Here is an 18,928-nt window from a genome sequence, read left to right as displayed (position 1 = left end):
TTTCTTGTAGAATTGCTAGATATTTACTACATGTGAGGTCCTGTTTGTCATTTTAGATGTAGATGATTTTAAAGGCATGAATGACAGCAATGGCTCTGCACTAAGCACCCTGGCAAACTATGACTGGTCAGAGAAGGAAGATACAATAAACCAGAACAAAAAGCAGCCCAACTTCTTCCTTAACTCGGAGTGTGGTTTCCGCTCTTCTACATCAATTTTCCAAAAGAAAGAGACTTCATTTGGCAGTTCTGAAAACATTACTACAAACACTATATCGAAAGTAACCACATTTTCAAGTGAGGATGGTCTTCAAGAGGCCAATTTACCAGGCTTTGCAAGCTTCCAAGATTCCATCAAAGGACCTGCTGAAGAAGTGAATGCTGGCTTCTCCAGGCTAGGCCTGGAGGACGTTTCTACTTCAGGTTTGCGGCAAGATGCTGAAAGCAAGGGGAAATCTTTTAGTTGCATCACTGCAGAGGAAAAAAACACTGATGATTTTGGTGAATTCCAGAGGGAAAAGCCCAAAATAAGCAAATTTGACTTCTTAATGGCCACCACTCAGGGAAAAGTGAAGTCGAGCGAAGAAATGATTAAGAGTGAACTTGCAACGTTGGACCTCTGTGTTCAAGGTGAGTCTGCATGTACACGGCATTTGACTGTCATCTTTTCACATTTTATTTTACTATGAAATTAGTTATCATAATGTGCTTATGTATAGTTCTGGTGGGTACCACACTGCATTTTGTAGTAGTACATAAATATGTGAACACAACCAGACAGCTTCCACTCTAATAAATATGAAAAAAATAAACTTGCATGCACAAATGTACTCAGTAATGGCACTACTATAGAATGTACATTATGTATTGCTTAATGAATTTAAAGTTGCTGTTCCCCAGAGCCAAAAAAAAAGTCATTGACACAGAGTAATATCTGCATGACTGATTCCTTAAAAATTTATGTTTTCAATCAATTTTTCCAAGCAAGCTTGTAAACATGGTAATTTAATGGTGGTGACTTCTTTTGAGCAAAGTCACTGTGTTCAGCAGTGTATGTTCCCATTTACCATAGGCAGAGTACCCCCGTGTCTGTTATTATTTTCTGATGGATGCTTGCAAGGGTAGAAAATAGATATACATTTTTTTTCTTGTCAAACTTTCTTAATTTTCCACACAATAGAAAAGCAAAAGCGAGCGAGTCAAGATATCCAGACAGAGAGCATAATGTCAAACTAAGGAAACATATTCTTAATCACTAGCTGTCAACTCCTTCTCAGGGAACCTCAGAACATCCACATTTTATGAATAAACTATGTGTTGGCAAACACATGTTTATCTGCAAAACATGGTCTTGCTGATGTATGTACACTAGGGATTACCTCGATAGACAAAATTCTAGAACATTTTCTGAATACTTAACTGCCAGTTTCATATTCCCTTTCATCCTCTGGGAAGATGTTATGGTCAACTCTAAGAACAGGGATCTCAATATTTTAGTTTTTAATGAGTATAGTCCTATCTACCTAATTTTCACCTTTTAATTTATTGCACTTGTGCCCTTTATTTGAACCTGTTTTCAACCTTTGAAAATAGCTGGTAAACAATAGCAGTCATACATGGTAAAGCAGCATTTATGGTGATCCATCCCAATATAATGTTCTGCTGTGTTAAGTAATACAGGATATGGCTGCATGGTACAAATGGTATAATGCTTCTGCTATTATAATATTCATGTAATTACTTTATACAGCCATTAACTGTAATACCCCACCAGCTCTTCAAACACCGGTACAGACATCCTTAGTATGCAGAAGGCCATTGTTACAGCAATGAATGAATAAAAGGACAGTGTGAACAAGTGCCACACGAGCACTACTTACTGTAAATTTACATTTGCTGTATTAAAAACAAACAATGCAAAGCTCTAAGCATAGAGAAGTTACTGTACCTATACAATATGTTAATTTCTAGAAGATGTTTAGAAAAGCAATTTCTCCTGACTATAAAAAAGCTCATAAATAGTCAAAGCGACGTTAAACGTGCCTAATTTTATGCCTTCGATTAAATATCTTTGCAAATGGCAAGCAGTTCATTTTCCAAGTCTAAAAAAAATTATGTTGACACTGATACCTTGAATATCCTGTTTGATTGTTCCATTTTATTGTTCCACTTAGGATCTCATAAGAGAAGCTTGAGTCTTGGGGACAAAGAGATCACTCGACCTTCTCCTTCACCTGCCCTGGACCAACCGTTTAGAGACCGCTCCAACACACTAAGCGAGAAGCCAGTTTTACCAGTGATCAGGGACAAGTACAAAGATCTCACAGGGGAGGTGGAGGTAAGGAACATAAACAACGAATGCAGCTGGGGGAAATAAAATGCTGTACATAGCATAAAGTTAGACTGCATTGATTGAAGTCATTAATGTACAACAGTTGACCAGTGTACAATTTAAACCATGTTAATTGTGCATGGGATAAGACCCATAATAAAACGGGGGGAGGGAAATCATGTAAATCATAAACAAATGTAAATACATATGCTTCTGAAACTTGAAAGTGTATTTTTAAGATCTGTGATTTTCAACCTTTTTGGAGCTATGAACCCTTAAAATGTGTCCTGACTCCAGGGAACCCCATCTTTTATATCCTATACAACCAATAATTCTAATTGTTGTGGTATTGTTAGGGTGACCAGTCGTCTCGGTTTAGCCGGGACAGTACCGTTTTTTATGTGCTGTCCCGGTTTTCAATTGATTCTCAAAATGTCCCGGTTTTTACTTGGGGTTCCGGCTTTGATGGCTGCAGGGAGCAGAGGATGCTGGCTGCCCTCCCAAGCGGGCGGGGGGGGTTGGTGAGAAAGCAGGAGAATGCCGGCTGTGATTGTTGGAGAATGCTGGGAGGGGGGCGAAGTTTTGACGAGGTGCTGCAAGCCGGGCCCTTCCCTCAGCACTGCCCCCCTCCCTTCTCTCCTCCAATAATGCCGGGTCCTCCCCTTCCTTAGGCTCCGCCCCTCTGTCCCTCCCTTTAGGCTCTGCGGGCCTGCCAGCCTCATCTGCACACTGGCTACCTATGCTGCTTCAGCAGCCCATCCACGGGCCCCAGGTAACCCACATGCCCCCTTATACCCACCTCCCAGGCACCTTACCCACCCCAAGGGGGGAGAGGCCTTATTTTTGTGTGTGTTTGCAGAGGTTGGCTGATTGTGTTTGTGTGTCACTGCCTGTGTGTGTGTGTGTGTGTGTGTGTGTGTGTGTGTGTGTGTGTGTGTGTGTGTGTGTGTGTGTGTGTGTGTGTGTGTGTGTGTCACACTGCCTGTCTGTGTGTGTGTGTGTGTGTGTGTCACTGCCTGTCTGTGTGTGTGTGTGTGTGTGTGTGTCACTGCCTGTCTGTGTGTGTGTCACTGTGTGTGTGTGTGTGTGTCACTGTGTGTGTGTGTGTGTGTGTGTCACTGTGTGTGTGTGTGTGTGTGTCACTGTGTGTGTGTGTGTGTGTGTGTGTGTGTGTGTGTGTGTGTGTGTGTGTGTGTGTGTGTGTGTGTGTGTGTGTGTGTGTGTGTGTCACTGCCTGTCTGTGTGTGTGTGTGTGTGTGTCACTGCCTGTCTGTGTGTGTGTGTGTGTGTGTGTGTGTCACTGTGTGTGTGTGTGTGTGTGTGTGTCACTGTGTGTGTGTGTGTGTGTGTGTGTCACTGTGTGTGTGTGTGTCACTGTGTGTGTGTGTGTCACTGTGTGTGTGTGTCACTGTGTGTGTGTGTGTCACTGTGTGTGTGTGTGTGTGTGTGTGTGTGTGTGTGTGTGTGTGTGTGTGTGTGTGTGTGTGTGTGTGTGTGTGTCACTGTCTGTGTGTGTGTGTGTGTGTGTGTGTGTGTGTCACTGTCTGTCCGTGTGTGTGTGTCACTGTCTGTCCGTGTGTGTGTGTCACTGCCTGTCTGTGTGTGTGTGTCACTGCCTGTGTGTGTGTGTGTGTGTGTGTGTGTGTGTGTGTGTGTGTGTGTGTGTGTGTGTGTGTGTGTGTGTGTGTGTGTGTGTGTGTGTGTCACTGTCTGTCTGTGTGTGTCTCTGTGTCTGTGTGTGTGTCACTGTGTCTGTGTGTGTGTGTGTCACTGTGTCTGTGTGTGTGTGTGTTTCTGTCACTGTGTGTGTGTGTGTGTGTGTGTGTGTGTGTGTGTGTGTGTCACTGTCTGTCCGTGTGTGTGTGTCACTGTCTGTCCGTGTGTGTGTGTCACTGTCTGTCCGTGTGTGTGTGTCACTGTCTGTCCGTGTGTGTGTGTCACTGTCTGTCCGTGTGTGTGTGTCACTGTCTGTCCGTGTGTGTGTGTGTCACTGTCTGTCCGTGTGTGTGTGTCACTGTCTGTCCGTGTGTGTGTGTCACTGTCTGTCCGTGTGTGTGTGTCACTGTCCGTCCGTGTGTGTGTGTGTCACTGTCTGTGTGTGTGTGTCACTGTCTGTGTTTGTGTGTGTGTGTGACTGTGTCACTGTCTGTGTGTCACTGTGTCATTGTGTGTGTGTCACTGTGTCACTGTGTGTGTCACTGTCTGTCTGTGTGTCTGTCTGTCTGCGCGACGTCACATAATGCACATAGCCATAACAACGAGACATTCCATGACGTCACGCGGCATCCAGTTGACATGACAACGGGACGTATTATGGTGCCGAGGCATCACGTGATGCCACATTGTCATGGCAACATGTCACCGCCTGACGTCAGTGTCTCGTCATGGCAACGGGGTGCGTCACGTGATGTAATTTGTTTTATAACTAATTTTTTAATGTGGCCCGGTTTTTCATTTTGAAAATCTGGTCACCCTAATATACTCAGAAAGTAAACATCTGGTCACCCTAAGTATTGTTAATATTTTTGTTGTCATACAGTATATCATTTATAGCATTGTGTGTGTGTGTCACTGTGTGTGTGTGTGTGTGTCACTGTGTGTGTGTCACTGTGTGTGTGTCACTGTGTGTGTGTGTGTGTGTGTGTGTGTGTGTGTGTGTGTGTGTGTGTGTGTGTGTGTGTGTGTGTGTGTGTGTGTCACTGCCTGTGTGTGTGTGTGTGTGTGTCACTGCCTGTCTGTGTGTGTGTGTGTCACTGCCTGTCTGTGTGTGTGTGTGTGTGTGTGTGTGTGTGTGTGTGTGTGTGTGTGTGTGTGTGTGTGTGTGTGTGTGTGTGTGTGTGTGTGTCACTGCCTGTGTGTGTGTGTGTGTGTGTGTCTGTGTGTGTGTGTGTGTCACTGTCTGTCCGTGTGTGTGTGTCACTGCCTGTCTGTGTGTGTGTGTCACTGCCTGCCTGTGTGTGTGTGTCACTGTCTGCCTGTGTGTGTGTGTCACTGTGTGTGTGTGTGTGTGTCACTGTCTGTCTGTGTGTGTGTGTCTCTGTGTCTGTGTGTGTGTCACTGTGTCTGTGAGTGTGTGTGTCACTGTGTCTGTGTGTGTGTGTGTGTGTGTTTCTGTCAGTGTGTGTGTGTGTGTGTGTGTGTGTGTGTGTGTGTGTGTGTGTGTGTGTGTGTCACTGTCAGTCCGTGTGTGTGTGTCACTGTCAGTCCGTGTGTGTGTGTCACTGTCAGTCCGTGTGTGTGTGTCACTGTCAGTCCGTGTGTGTGTGTCACTGTCAGTCCGTGTGTGTGTGTCACTGTCAGTCCGTGTGTGTGTGTCACTGTCAGTCCGTGTGTGTGTGTCACTGTCTGTCTGTGTGTGTGTGTGTGTGTCACTGTCTGTGTGTGTGTCACTGTCTGTGTGTGTGTCACTGTCTGTGTTTGTGTGTGTGTGTGTCACTGTGTCACTGTGGGTGTGTCACTGTGTCACTGTGTGTGTCACTGTCTGTCTGTGTGTATGTCTGTCTGCGCGACGTCACGTAATGCACATAGCCATAACATCGAGACATTCCATGACGTCACGCGGCATCCAGTTGACATGACAACGGGACGTATTATGGCGCCGAGGCATCACGTGATGCCACATTGTCATGGCAACATGTCACCGCCTGACGTCAGTGTCTCGTCATGGCAACGGGGTGCGTCACGTGATGTAATTTGTTTTATAAATAATTTTTTAATGTGTCCCGGGTTTTCATTTTGAAAATCTGGTCACCCTAAGTATTGCTAATATTTTTGTTGTCATACAGTATATCATTTATAGCATTAACATTTTAGGCACGTTTTTTTTTAATCGTTTTTCATTTACCAAAAAGGGGGGAGGAAATGTACAAATGATGAAATATTATCATATTTATTTGTGCTTATGTTTTTCTTTTTCCTGCAGGAGAGTGAGAGGTATGCATATGAGTGGCAGCGGTGTTTGGAAAGTGCTCTTCAGGTAACGTTCTAAACATTAATTTTAGCACTTTTTCTGGTTTTGTATATTTAGTTGCTATCTTATGGATTTTCCATTTAATTAAATTGATTTAGATAAAGACAGTTTAGCCATTTTGGAACCGTATTGGATTTCTTTTTCCTATTTCTTGCTTTTTAGAGAGAAATTTGACTACCACCATTATTTATCTAGGCATCTCACCTGAATATATATAGATGCCGTAACGCTTACTGTCCCCAGCGCCGTGGACGAACAAGCAAAAGTCTGCGGCGCTGGGGACCATGTCCGCCATGATGGCGCTGCGGTGGGTCCATGCTTCTCAATGGTACCCCCCACAGCATTAATCCTTCGGTGCCGCGAGCGGCCGCACCACCGAAGACGTGAAGTCTTACTACATCTGTATATGCACATGTCTACATTAAAAACAAAAACCACTTGTGAGCACATTCACATGTCTGAGACAGGTCTGGAAACCGTTATCTCCTAGCGTACAGTGCTCCCACTGCAGACAGGGATTATTGGTAATGACATGAAAATGAGCTCTCTGTGTCATCTTTTCCTTGATGTCCATTTTAACATGGACCTCTAAAACAGCGGTGCGCAAACTGGGGGGGGGGGGGGCGGGAGAATTTCTAGGGGGGGTGCGTGCGGTTACAGAGGCCCCACGCTCTTCCCCACAGCATTTAAATTAAATGCCAGAGGAGGCGTGAGGCCTCTGTAGCTCACTTACCTGTTGCCAGCCGGGACTTCGGTAACGCGTCGCCATGGCAACGAGGCATCAAATGATGCGGCGGGTCATGTGATGTCACGCATCACCATGGCAGCGCACGTCAAATTACGCGCCCAGTTCGAGTGATGTCACATGACCTGCGACGTCATTTGGCGCGAGTCATTGGAGAGGGAGGGGGCAAACGCTGCGGCTACCGGGTAGGGGGGCACAGCTCAAGAAGTTTGCGCACCCCTGCTCTATAACATGGACCCATGGCATCTGTCTACAGAAATTCTCATTACAACTGTGAAGAAACATTGCTTTAGCCAACACAAATGGAAAGTGAAAGAGGAGACATCACCTTTTACAACTGTTCCATTCCAAGATCTAGCATATAAAAGCATGTCCACAATTAGATTAGGTTTCCTCTACTAATTCCCCAGCTACTTGATGATTCATGCTGCCTCCCAGCCTTGCTGCTGGGCTCAAGCTTACTTTCTGCTCTACTTGGCCCATGTCAAAAACATATTTGTGATGTATATGGCATTTCAAGCTGGATCATATAATGTTCACAGAAAACTTGTCACCATTATGACCTCCTCCATTTTGCAGTAAAAGTATGCTTCGAAGGATATATTTCAGGAATAGAAACGCTTACTCATCAACAAAATGGTGGTAAACTGCACTGGTCTACTGTTTACATTTTCACTGCTTTCATCTGAAGAATTCAACATACCTAATTATAATTTCCTGCTGACTTCCTTTGCCCAAGCACCGTACTATTTAAAATCCAAATTGTGAAGCCACAGTTATTAATTGACTTGTTTTTACCATGAGGCTGAGAACTTCTTTGCAGTGTTATTACCGCGCGCAATCTCACATTCTCCCTCCCCCGCCCCAGTTCAGGAAATGTTTGCTGGGGGGTTTTTTTTTTAAGGGTAAATGGTTATCGGGCAGCATAATAAAATCCTTAATTTTTGTTTATTGACTTAATGTCTGTAATGTTGCGTGTGGCCATTTTTGATCATATGAATGCCATAACTAAAAGTGTTAAATATTGACCAAACCTTGTGGCTCCTGTAGGTAAGACCAGGAGGGACATGTTTATGGAAGCTCCCACTCCTCTTATCGTGTACATAGAAGAAGATTAAAAATAAAGAGTAAAATGGGTTGCTGTTTTTAGAGCCATAGCACTATTTTCACTTCTGGCTATATTCTGCTGTATTTTGTGGTAATGTTATGAATGTGTAAAATTGTACTTGCTAATGCTTACACTTCTATAATGCACTTGCTGTTTATTTGCTGAAAGCTTGTTGTTTACCGTATAAACTTTGATGTAGAATTCCATTCCAAAGGCTTTATCCGTGAATTAATATTTATACAGCTACGGTCATATTTTTACACATTAACGGAGCTCTTATGAATCACTTATCTACAGTGTGTGGAGATTTAATTAGAACAGCAAATTCATATTACGATTCAATGAATTGTTCCGCAGCGGGTAGTTTTTTTCATTCCTGTAATTATTTGTAGGTATCCTTAATAATGTCATCATTGTCATTTTTTTTTAGGTCATTAAAAAAGCTAATGACACCCTCAATGGAATTAGCAGCTCATCTGTGTGCACAGAAGTTATCCAGTCTGCACAGGGGATGGAATATCTGCTAGGTATGGCTATAGTGTGTGTGTGTGCGTGCGTGTGTGTGCGTGTGTGTGCGTGTGCGTGTGTGTGTGTGTGTATAGATATATACACAAATTATATATATATCTATGTGTATATATACACAAATATATATATATCTATATATATATATATAGATATATATATATACACAAATATATATATATATATAGATATATATATAGATATATATATATACACAAATATATATATATATATATATATATATATATATATATATATATATATGATGAAGAGGCTACATCATGTGCTTGGGGAATCTGTGTTGAAGGTGGGTCTGTACAATCTGGGGGTTTTGTAATGGTTTTTCTACATCGTGTATTGTGTTGAATCAGAAGCTTTGGTAATCTCATTTTATACCTCTCATCTCATAAACTTCAATCCACAATGTCCTTCAGAATTTCTTTCAATGCAAAGAGTCACAATAAAGTCCATAAAAAGACCTGGCAGAGAAATAGTCCAGTTAAAGGAGCCAATCACCTTAACTAGCTCCTGAGGTTCCCGGGATACTTACTGGGGAAGTTATCGGTATTACTTCCTGGTTTTAAAAGGGGATTTAAATGAACATCCAATAGGAAGCCACAACTGATTAGGTTGCAGCTTCCTTTTGGTCTGAAATTTGATTGAGATTTAAACCCGGTAACATCACTGGTAAGTGTTTTGGGAACCGGGAATTCTCTGGAGCTTAAAATAGTCGAGTTTGTCTCGGGAGGTGCCATGATTCCCACCCTTTAAAAAAAAATTTTTAATGGGTAGCTAAAATAAAACTCCTACTGTTGAGGTGTAATTTCTTAACCAACTTGGGGACTTATTCAATAGGCTCCGAAGATTGCAATCGGGCAAAACCTCTCAATCAAGTCAATGGAAGTTTTCAGAAAATCACAATGTGAGTGGCTGTTTGAGAGCTTATAAAATATGCCCCTTAGTGTCAGGAGGTGTCCTGAACACACAGCCTAGCATTGCATAGGAGCCCAATTAAACGTAAACACTAAAATAAGCACATTGCTGAGCAGGTATAGTAAATATAGAGGTTGAATGAAACAATAATAATGCTAATTTCAATATTGTACCAACAATGTAATATTCTACAGGTGTCGTTGAGGTATACAGAGTTACCAAGCGAGTAGAATTGGGCATCAAGGCCACAGCAGTATGTAGTGAGAAACTGCAGAAACTACTGAAGGAAATTGACAAAATGTGGAACAACGTGATAGGATTCATGTCTCTAGCTGCCCTCACGGTAAGGCTTTGTGTAAGACTGAATGAAAACCTTTATATTTGCATTTAAGATAATACAACTTTTCTATTTGGTCTCCCCACTGGGAACTAGGTCACTTTATGCAATGCTTTCCAAACTGCATTTATATGCAGGTTGTAAAGTACAGTGATATCAACTTAACATAAGACATAGAAATATCAACAAATACTTTTGTAAATCATCCGTAAGTATTTTTGTCACATCTAGTGGCTATGGGCTGTTATATACAGCATGTGGCTGTGCGTTCGCGCGTGCCTATGCGAACGTGCCGCATGCTTTTCCTGTCTATAGAGCCAGGAGAGGTGTGTGTGTGTGTGTGTGTGTGTGTGTGTGTGTGTGTGTGTGTGTGTGTGTGTGTGTGTGTGTGTGTGTGTGTGTGTGTGTGTGTGTGTGTGGGGGGGGGCTAAGTAGGTGGGCCTAAATAAGAATTTTTTTTTTTTTTTTTTAAGAAAAAGAAAAAAGTTTAATAAATATTTTTTTTTTTAGTTCTGAAATCATTGACACACACACACATCCATACTTACACATACATACATTTGAGTGCAGACAGCGGCGCGAAAATATGATTTTCCTCATCTTCGCCGATGTCTGTCGGCTGCCTGCCGTGCGCGCGCGCGGCCCTTGTATACAAAGGCTGACTAATGTCAGCTAACTAAAATTCCGCGCACGGTGTAGCATGCACCAGGCACTATAGAACATGCCTTAATGCAACATGCAACAGAATCCAAAGGGTTACAAACCAGCAAATAATAAACCTGTGTAATCCTATCTGTATAGGATTTGTATTTTATTTTTAATAAAGTAACCCGGAGTAGCATCTCTTTATAATAATAATTTTAAAAAATGTAAAAAATAGTTTTAACAAAACATTTGAAACCGTTCCAGCATGAGAACAAATGACAAGGAGGTTGGATCTCTAAACGGGTGACACATCATGCCTATACAACATCTTACAATGATGAAGCATGAACAAAACTAATCCGTGTACGGCCCTCAGGAGAGATTGAAGAACCAGAAGTCCTGTTTAGGAGATATTTTAAATTCACTTTCTATACAAATTTGGTGATGGGCAATATCTTAAAAATGTATTGTATGTCTTTATTTATATAGCGCCATAAATGTACATAGCGTTTCACAGTAGTAATACATATCATATAAATAACAAATAATATAAATAACAGGTCATGGGAATAAGTGCTTCAGACATAAAAGTAACATTAAGGAAGAGGAGTCCCTGCTCTGAGGAGCTTACAATCTAATTGGTAGGTAGGGAGAACGTACAGAGACAGTAGGAGGGAATTCTAGTAAGTGCGTCTGCAGGGGGCCAAGCTTTATGTATCATGTGTCCAGGATTATCCAGTGCTATTCATATGCTTCTTTAAGCAGATGTGTCTTAAGGTGGATAGAGAGGGTGCTAGTCGGGTATTGAGGGGAAGGGCATTCCAGAGGTGCGGGGCAGAAAGTGAGAAAGTTTTAAGGCGGGAGAGAGCTTTAGATACAAAGGGGGTAGAAAGAAGACATCCTTGAGAAGAACGCAAGAGTCGGGATGGTGCATGGCGAGAAATTAGGGCTGAGATGTAAGGAGGGGCAGAAGAATGTAAAGCTTTAAAAGTGAGGAGGAGAATTGCATGTGTAATATGGGATTTGATAGGAAGCCAGGAGAGGGATTTCAGGAGGGGGAGATGCGGAGACAGATTTAGGAAAGAGTAGAGTGATTCTGGCAGCAGCGTTTAGGATAGATTGTAGCTGAGACAGGTGAGAGGCAGGAAGGCCAGACAGCAGGAGGTTGCAGTAATCGAGACGTGAGAGAATGAGGGCCTGAGTCAGAGTTTTAGCAGTCGAGTAACAGAAGAAAGGGCGTATCTTTGTGATATTGCGGAGGAAAAAGCGACAAGTTTTAGAAACATTTTGAATATGAGAGAGAGGAATGAAGTGTAACCCCTAGGCAGCGTGCTTGGGCTACTGGGTGAATGATCGTATTTCCAATAGTTATGTGGAAGGAGGTAGTAGGGAGGAAGTATAAGGAGCTCTGTTTTTGCCATGTTAAGTTTCAGTCGGCGGAGGGCCATCCAGGATGATATTCCAGAGAGGCATTCAGAAACTTTGGTCTGTATAGCAGGTGTAAGGTCAGGGGTTGTTTTAATATCCACGTTCTGTGTTGTGAATATGGAAAACATATGCGTCCTTGACCCATTTTTTAAATAACCTTTCTTTTGTGGTGGTTTGCTCCTTATGAAATATTTCAATGCACGAAATCATAGATAAAGATAATAAAAATAAAGATAACACGCTTATTCGTGTTACAGTGCCTATATCGGCATTATGTAAAACAATAAATAGTTCCAGGGAGTGGTCCCATGTGCACATAAATAATCTACATGCAGTGCAGAATGTCCTTATCCTGAGACCATAGAACATTGGTTTCCAATCTTTTTTTGGTTAAGGAAACCTATAATTATAAAGTGAAATTCTGTGGAAATCCAACCATCACTAATAGCGCGTCTGGGATCGGATGCATTGTAAGGAACCCCAACCATCTATAATAGTGGGTCTGAGATCAGATGCATTGTAAATTCTTCTGTATTTGGTATAATTTTCAAATTACCTGAAAATTGCAGGGAACTCTTTAGAGATGCCAGCGGAACCCGAGCGTTCCTAGGAACCCTGGTTGTAAAACCCTACATAGAACATCAAAGAGAACAATCATAAGTGACTTGGCATCCAGCTTTGTTGTCTGTATATATCAGGCTGTAAGAAAGAAATAGGTATATAATTTAACGTGACACATGGGCGTACATAAGACTCCCATGGCATGTGGGACTGGTAAAGTTAGTTTTCAGAAATCAGTGGATTAACCTTTGGACAAGAGAATGTGTGCGTGGTTCTATGGTTTTATTAATGGCCTATTACCGTATGACCTTCTCCTTGCTTATTTGCTTCACTCTGTCCTTTGGTAAACAAACATTAGACATTTTCTAATTTGAATGGTCTGCCTAAAGATGGAAGTTCTTCCCTCAGGATTCCAATTATTTATTGAGATTATGAAAGAAATCTTGATATTGGACAAACAATTTATTCTTTGACATTCTATTTTTACAGCAACCAACCCACACACATGCTACACACGCACATGCTGTATGATTCCAGACGTCAGAGCATACAGTGCACATGTTATCTGAGTACTAATCTTTAAGCCTCGTCATGTAAACGGGCGCTCAATACGTTTCACTTTACTGTAAATTCATCATGGTTTGTTTTACCACAAGACAGCTTGGAAATCCTCACAGGCTTAGTATAGATGAAGCAGCCGTTAGTCGAACAAATCACGGTGCCGTTTTCGTGTGCGCTGCTGTACTCCACGCGGCATTAACGCTGCCAATCACACCAGACACACGTGTTTATCGCGGTTGCTTTGTTTGAATTTCATGGATTGTGTGCAATTAAATGCAATGAAATGAATTAATTGTAATGTGTACAGTGCTGTACTACTGGGCTACTGTGTCAATTTCAGGTGTTTAAAAACCAGAACACTAAAATGCCATTTTCTGCGCTCGCGTCTAAAGGCGGTACGGTTGGAAGAAATCGCGCGCCATCACATTGGTATTCCGAGGTATACACCACACCGCGTGAAGTGTTTCAATAACGGCCGCTGCATCTGTATAAGACCTTGCTAGAGTTCTGTTTTTCTTAGGAAGACAAATAATTTGTTAGGGTGGGTCTTGCATAGACAGAGCGTGTTAAACTGACTACATTCTTTCTTTCAGGTGGAATGGGCTGGGAGTGGGGTAATGGCGGATGATACCAGTGATTTTTTACATATTTTTAATAAGGAAAGCTCAAGAAAAAAGTGTACATGTAGGTTAGTGACTATGCGGTTCATTTAAGCTTTAGACTACACTGGACTTTGGAACTTCCGGGCCAGTTAATGTTTCAAACACGTATAACTCCTGAAAGAAGCATCGGATTAAAAACAAAAAAACTGTAAAGGGCCTGAAGAGAGAATTTAATGCTAGTAAAGATAAAAATGCAGAAAAACCGCCAATGAGTTTGGACTGATGCTTTTATCACGCTATTTTAGTATACCACTACTTTATCCTAAAATAAAGCAATATTACCAATGTGGTGAAAATAAATGTGAACTAGCGCTAAAGTGTAAAACACAGTGTGATATTAGTAAAAAACTTCTAATAAAGGATGGCTGCCCGGTGATACTGTCAGTACTAACAGAATAACACAAAATAAAGAAAAAAACCTGGCGCCAAATTGTCTATGGAATGTCCTGTATTCCTCAAGGGATCCGCACACTTGCTTGACAGACCATGCAAAGAAATAAACACAAACAAACAAAGATCATAGCGCAACACTGTAGGGTGAGCAGTATTGAACTAATATACACAGACAATTAAGAATCCTAGTGACAATTAAAACAACTATTTATTAAAAAGAACTATGCCAAAACTGAGGACCGCAGGTCATCTGGAACACAAAAATTGGAGCCCTACTTACAGACAGCAAGGCTTAAACTCGCATGGTAGGAACAAGTCCTAGATAGAGATGATCTCCCTGCCGGGTGTGATCTCTGCTCCACTGCGGCTCGAACTCCAGTCAGTCCCTTATGATGGTAACCGGAACATCTCCGGCCGTGGAGGCTGGTGTGCGGGGTCCACAGCTCTGCACCGCGTGTAGACACACGCCTCACTTCCTCCTCCGGAACAACGGGAAGTCTCTGCGCGCCCGCGCGCGATAGTACCCGTAGTCTTAAAGGGACAGCTGTCATCTCTATCTAGGACTTGTTCCTACCATGCGAGTTTAAGCCTTGCTGTCTGTAAGTAGGGCTCCAATTTTTGTGTTCCAGATGACCTGCGGTCCTCAGTTTTGGCATAGTTCTTTTTAATAAATAGTTGTTTTAATTGTCGCTAGGATTCTTAATTGTCTGTGTATATTAGTTCAATACTGCTCACCCTACAGTGTTGCGCTATGATCTTTGTTTGTTTGTGTTTATTTCTTTGCATGATTCGGGTAGCCACAGATGTAGAGGTGCAGCGCACAGCGATAAACTGGATCCACGGGACAGCAGCAGTATAATGAAAATAAAAGTTCTTTATTGAGAAGTCATGGTGCAGACAGGTATGGGTGCAGGAAAAAGCCTCTGTCTCTAACGCGTTTCACGCCTTGCTGGCGCTTCGTCGGAGAGTACAGTGTGGTGTGCTGTGGTTGCCCTCTTATAGAGATCCCAATTATCATAATTTGAGACCTCCGTGTAAAATTTGTAAACCGGAAGTGACGCGACTCACTTGGTATACCGGAAGTGACGTATCGCGATATGCGAGTCACTGTTATTTGCCGGCTGGGTATGGTATTAGATAGCGCGTCTTCTAACCTCATGGGGAGGGGTTATCTGGGAGTGTGGAGGTAAAGCAAAGCCAAATCTATCCGTGTTTAGGTGTATACTAAACCGGAAATGACGTGTCGCTATGGCACATACTTTTAAACCGGAAATGACATATCGCTATGATGCCCATGACAATGATTTGTTTACATAATAAATATGTGGTCATGGCAACCCGTGGATTAACCCTGGGGTGAAGACTTTATGCAAATGAGGGAAAGCACAGCACAGATATCTTTGCTGAATAGTTAATAACTCATTTCAAGCAAGATATATTAAAAACAATAGTCAACATTTACAATCCTATCAGAGGACATCAATAGATATTAATGAAAATAAAATGCAGTAATTATGATACTTGGTATGACACAGAACTAGATTAGAGAGGGAACGATATATAGTACATTCTATTGGTCAAGTTCAGAGAGATAAAAAGAGATAACCATATAACTTGTGATACACAGAATTATAAAAATATGTATAATATAATATATACATGACCTGATATTAATAATACCAATAATTTTATTGCAAAAAATGTTTCAATTCCCAATCGGTATTTATACCCCCGGGTGCAAGAGACCCGAGGGTATAAATCCAAAACATTTCTCTCTGATTCAGAGTCAATTCTCTATTGCCTCCCCTAATGTGTTTGGGGATATGTTCCAATGCATGGAATGTGAAAGTTTCTAACGAGCCTTGTGGGCATTCATGAAAATGTTTTGCTACCGGTAATTCTATATGATTCTTTTTAATAGAGCGTATGTGCTCAGAAATTCTAATCTTTAACGGACGAATTGTCCTTCCGATGTACACTTTACCACATTGACAATTTATTTTATACACCACATAATTTGTATTACATGTCATGAAATGATTAATTTTATATTTCTGTCCTGTATGTTTATTGGTAATTTCTGACAAAGTGGTGACATACTTACAGTATACACAATTCCCACATTTATGGAAACCTTTGGGTAATTTTGTGTCTCTAGATTCTAGGGCAAATAAACTCGGTGATAGGTGATAACCTATAGTTTTCGCCTTTTTATAGACAAATCTTGGTGTACTAGACACATATTTATTAAGGTCTTTGTCTAATTGTAGAACCTTCCAATGTTTGTCTACAATTTGCTTAATACATTTTGCCTGATTACTGTATGTTGTGATAAAGAGTGGTGTTCCTGAATCTCGTTCCTGTGGTCTATTGTGTTTGTGTTTGTCTGGAAATTTCTTTAGTAGATGTTCTCGCTCTGTGTTATGCGCTCTGTTGAACGCAGATTGAATATGTTCCTCAGGGTAGCCTCGGTTTCTAAATCTCTCACTCAATATCTCAGATTCTTCCAAGAAGGTTTCCTCAGTAGAGCAAATCCTTCTTAGTCTGAGATATTGTCCGATTGGTATACCGCGTAAAAGTGGTTTCGGATGACTGCTATTGGCCCTGAGGAGAGAATTGCGGGCATTGGTTTTGCGAAACAGGTTTGTCTGTACCGTGCAATCAGTATCAACATATAAATTGATGTCTAAATAATTGATATGATTGATGTGAATTGATGATGTAAATTTTAAATTATATGTATTGTTATTCAGATAAAGAATAAATTCCTGTAGTGTAGAGTAGTCTCCCCTCCATATCAAAATAAGGTCGTCAATGTACCGACGATAGAAAATAATATTGTTACGAAACGGGTTGGTGACACCAAAAATGTGAATGTTTTCCCAATATCCCATGTATAGGTTCGCGTAGGAAGGTGCAAAGGAGGTCCCCATAGCCGTGCCTTGTTTTTGAAGAAAAAAGTGGTGATTGAACAAAAAATAATTGTGTTGTAGAAGGAAGATAATACAATCTAATAAAAATGTGATTTGGGGCGTGTGTAAATTGGAAGTGTTAAGAAAGTGAGTGACTGCTTGGATACCTAATTCGTGTCTAATAATTGTGTATAAAGATGTCACGTCTAATGTGACCCAAAAATAATTGTGACACCACGTGATTTCATTTAACATTGTGATCAGGTGAGTGGAATCTCTGAGATAGGAGGGGAGTGCTCTCACTAGAGGTTGTAAAAAAACATCAACATATCTCGATATACCATCTCCCAAAGATCCAATGCTGGAGATAATTGGTCTCCCTGGTGGATTATCCAGAGATTTGTGGATCTTTGGGAGATGGTGAAATATCGGTATGGTTGGAGAGCGATTGCACAAATACTGACATTCCTGAGTCGTTAATACCCGCAATTCTTTGCCTAGATCAATAAGGGTATTCAATTCAGATAGATACATGGTGGTGGGATCCTTCTCCAACTTAAGGTAACAGACCCTATCATTGAGTTGCCTCATGGCTTCTTTCAAGTATTGGTCTTTGGACATCACTACAATAGCTCCGCCTTTATCGGCGTTTTTTATAATAATCTCATTATTGGTTTTTAGTTTTTGTAGTGTGTTTCGTTCATTTTTAGTGAGGTTGTCAGGTCTTATGTTTGAGAAGGTGTATCCCTTAGCTAATACTTGTAAGTCACGTTCTACTAGTTTTTGAAAAGTTTCCAAAAATGGTCCTTTGTTATATGTTGGGCAGAAAAGTGATTTGTTTCTTAACCCTGAATGTTTACTATGTGTTAAGAATGTGGAAATGTCTTCTTCTTGTTCCTCCTCATGTTCTGCAAGCAGATCTGTTAGGTCTTGTATACTGGTGTATTCTTTGAAAGACAATTGATCTTGCAACATTGTGTCCATCAGGGGCTCTCTGTTGGATGTTGGAGCCTCTGGTGGAGACAAGGTGTCAAGATTAGCATTTTTATTGTTAAACCATTTCTTTAAAGACAATTTTCTAATAAATCTCTGCACATCAATAACCGTAGAAAAAAGGTCGAAGTTGTCATTTAGGGCAAAATTCAAGCCTTTGTTACGTAATTGCATTTCTTCATTGTTTAAAGGTATACCAGAAATATTAATGACGTTGTTATTGTCAACATTTAATTGTCCATCTTTCTCTTTTTGTCTCTTTTTTCTTTTGGCCGAGCGCCTTGTTTTTCTGAACCGTTTTTTGGGGCTTTGGATTCATATGATGAAGAAGACTCATATCTCCGTGTGTATGATGTTGATGCTCTGTTATCTTGTTCCCCCTGGTCACGGGAGTGTCTCTCTGCGTCTGGGCCTCTTGAAAAGGAGACTGATGGTGTACGTGTTTCAATGTCTGATGTGTCTGATATACTAGAAAGTTCTGATCTATTCTTTAGAATGGATTTGTTTGGTGTAGACTTTGTTTGATTCTCTCTCTCTCTGTGTTGATTTCTCTTCTGATTCTTATTTTTATTAGCATTTCTATGTGATATTGGTTTTTGCCACATATACACCTGATTAAAAACATAATCCATCTTGTCTCTCTCATACTTCTTTTGTTTCTGTGTCATAAGTTCTTGTTCCATAGTTTTAATATGTTTACTTAGTTTGTCATCACAGTCATCAAATTCATCCATATCAATTAAGTTTTTCAAATTCAATTGTAGGTCTTTCACTGTATTTGATGTGAGTTTTTTCTCTTCTATCTTATGTTCTATTATTATATC

General features: G+C 41.1%; 1 protein-coding gene across 6 annotated transcripts in view; it reads left to right on the top strand.

The window, feature by feature from the left end:
- Nucleotides 1-18,928, top strand: part of SYNRG (synergin gamma) — a 137,937-nt gene that overhangs the window by 106,537 nt on the left and 12,472 nt on the right. For all 6 annotated transcript variants that reach the window (XM_075589510.1, XM_075589509.1, XM_075589508.1 and 3 more), the window contains 5 exons: nucleotides 57-629; nucleotides 2,174-2,337; nucleotides 6,254-6,307; nucleotides 8,585-8,681; nucleotides 9,807-9,955. In XM_075589510.1, the coding sequence (XP_075445625.1) occupies nucleotides 57-629; nucleotides 2,174-2,337; nucleotides 6,254-6,307; nucleotides 8,585-8,681; nucleotides 9,807-9,955 (1,037 nt within the window). The remainder of the gene's footprint in view (nucleotides 1-56; nucleotides 630-2,173; nucleotides 2,338-6,253; nucleotides 6,308-8,584; nucleotides 8,682-9,806; nucleotides 9,956-18,928) is intronic.

This window comes from Ascaphus truei, chromosome 3 (genome assembly GCF_040206685.1).
Source record: "Ascaphus truei isolate aAscTru1 chromosome 3, aAscTru1.hap1, whole genome shotgun sequence".
In the NCBI taxonomy this organism is placed as follows: Eukaryota; Metazoa; Chordata; class Amphibia; order Anura; family Ascaphidae; genus Ascaphus; species Ascaphus truei.
The sequence above is the reverse complement of the archived record's forward strand: the minus strand, read 5'-3'. Positions and strand labels throughout refer to the sequence as shown.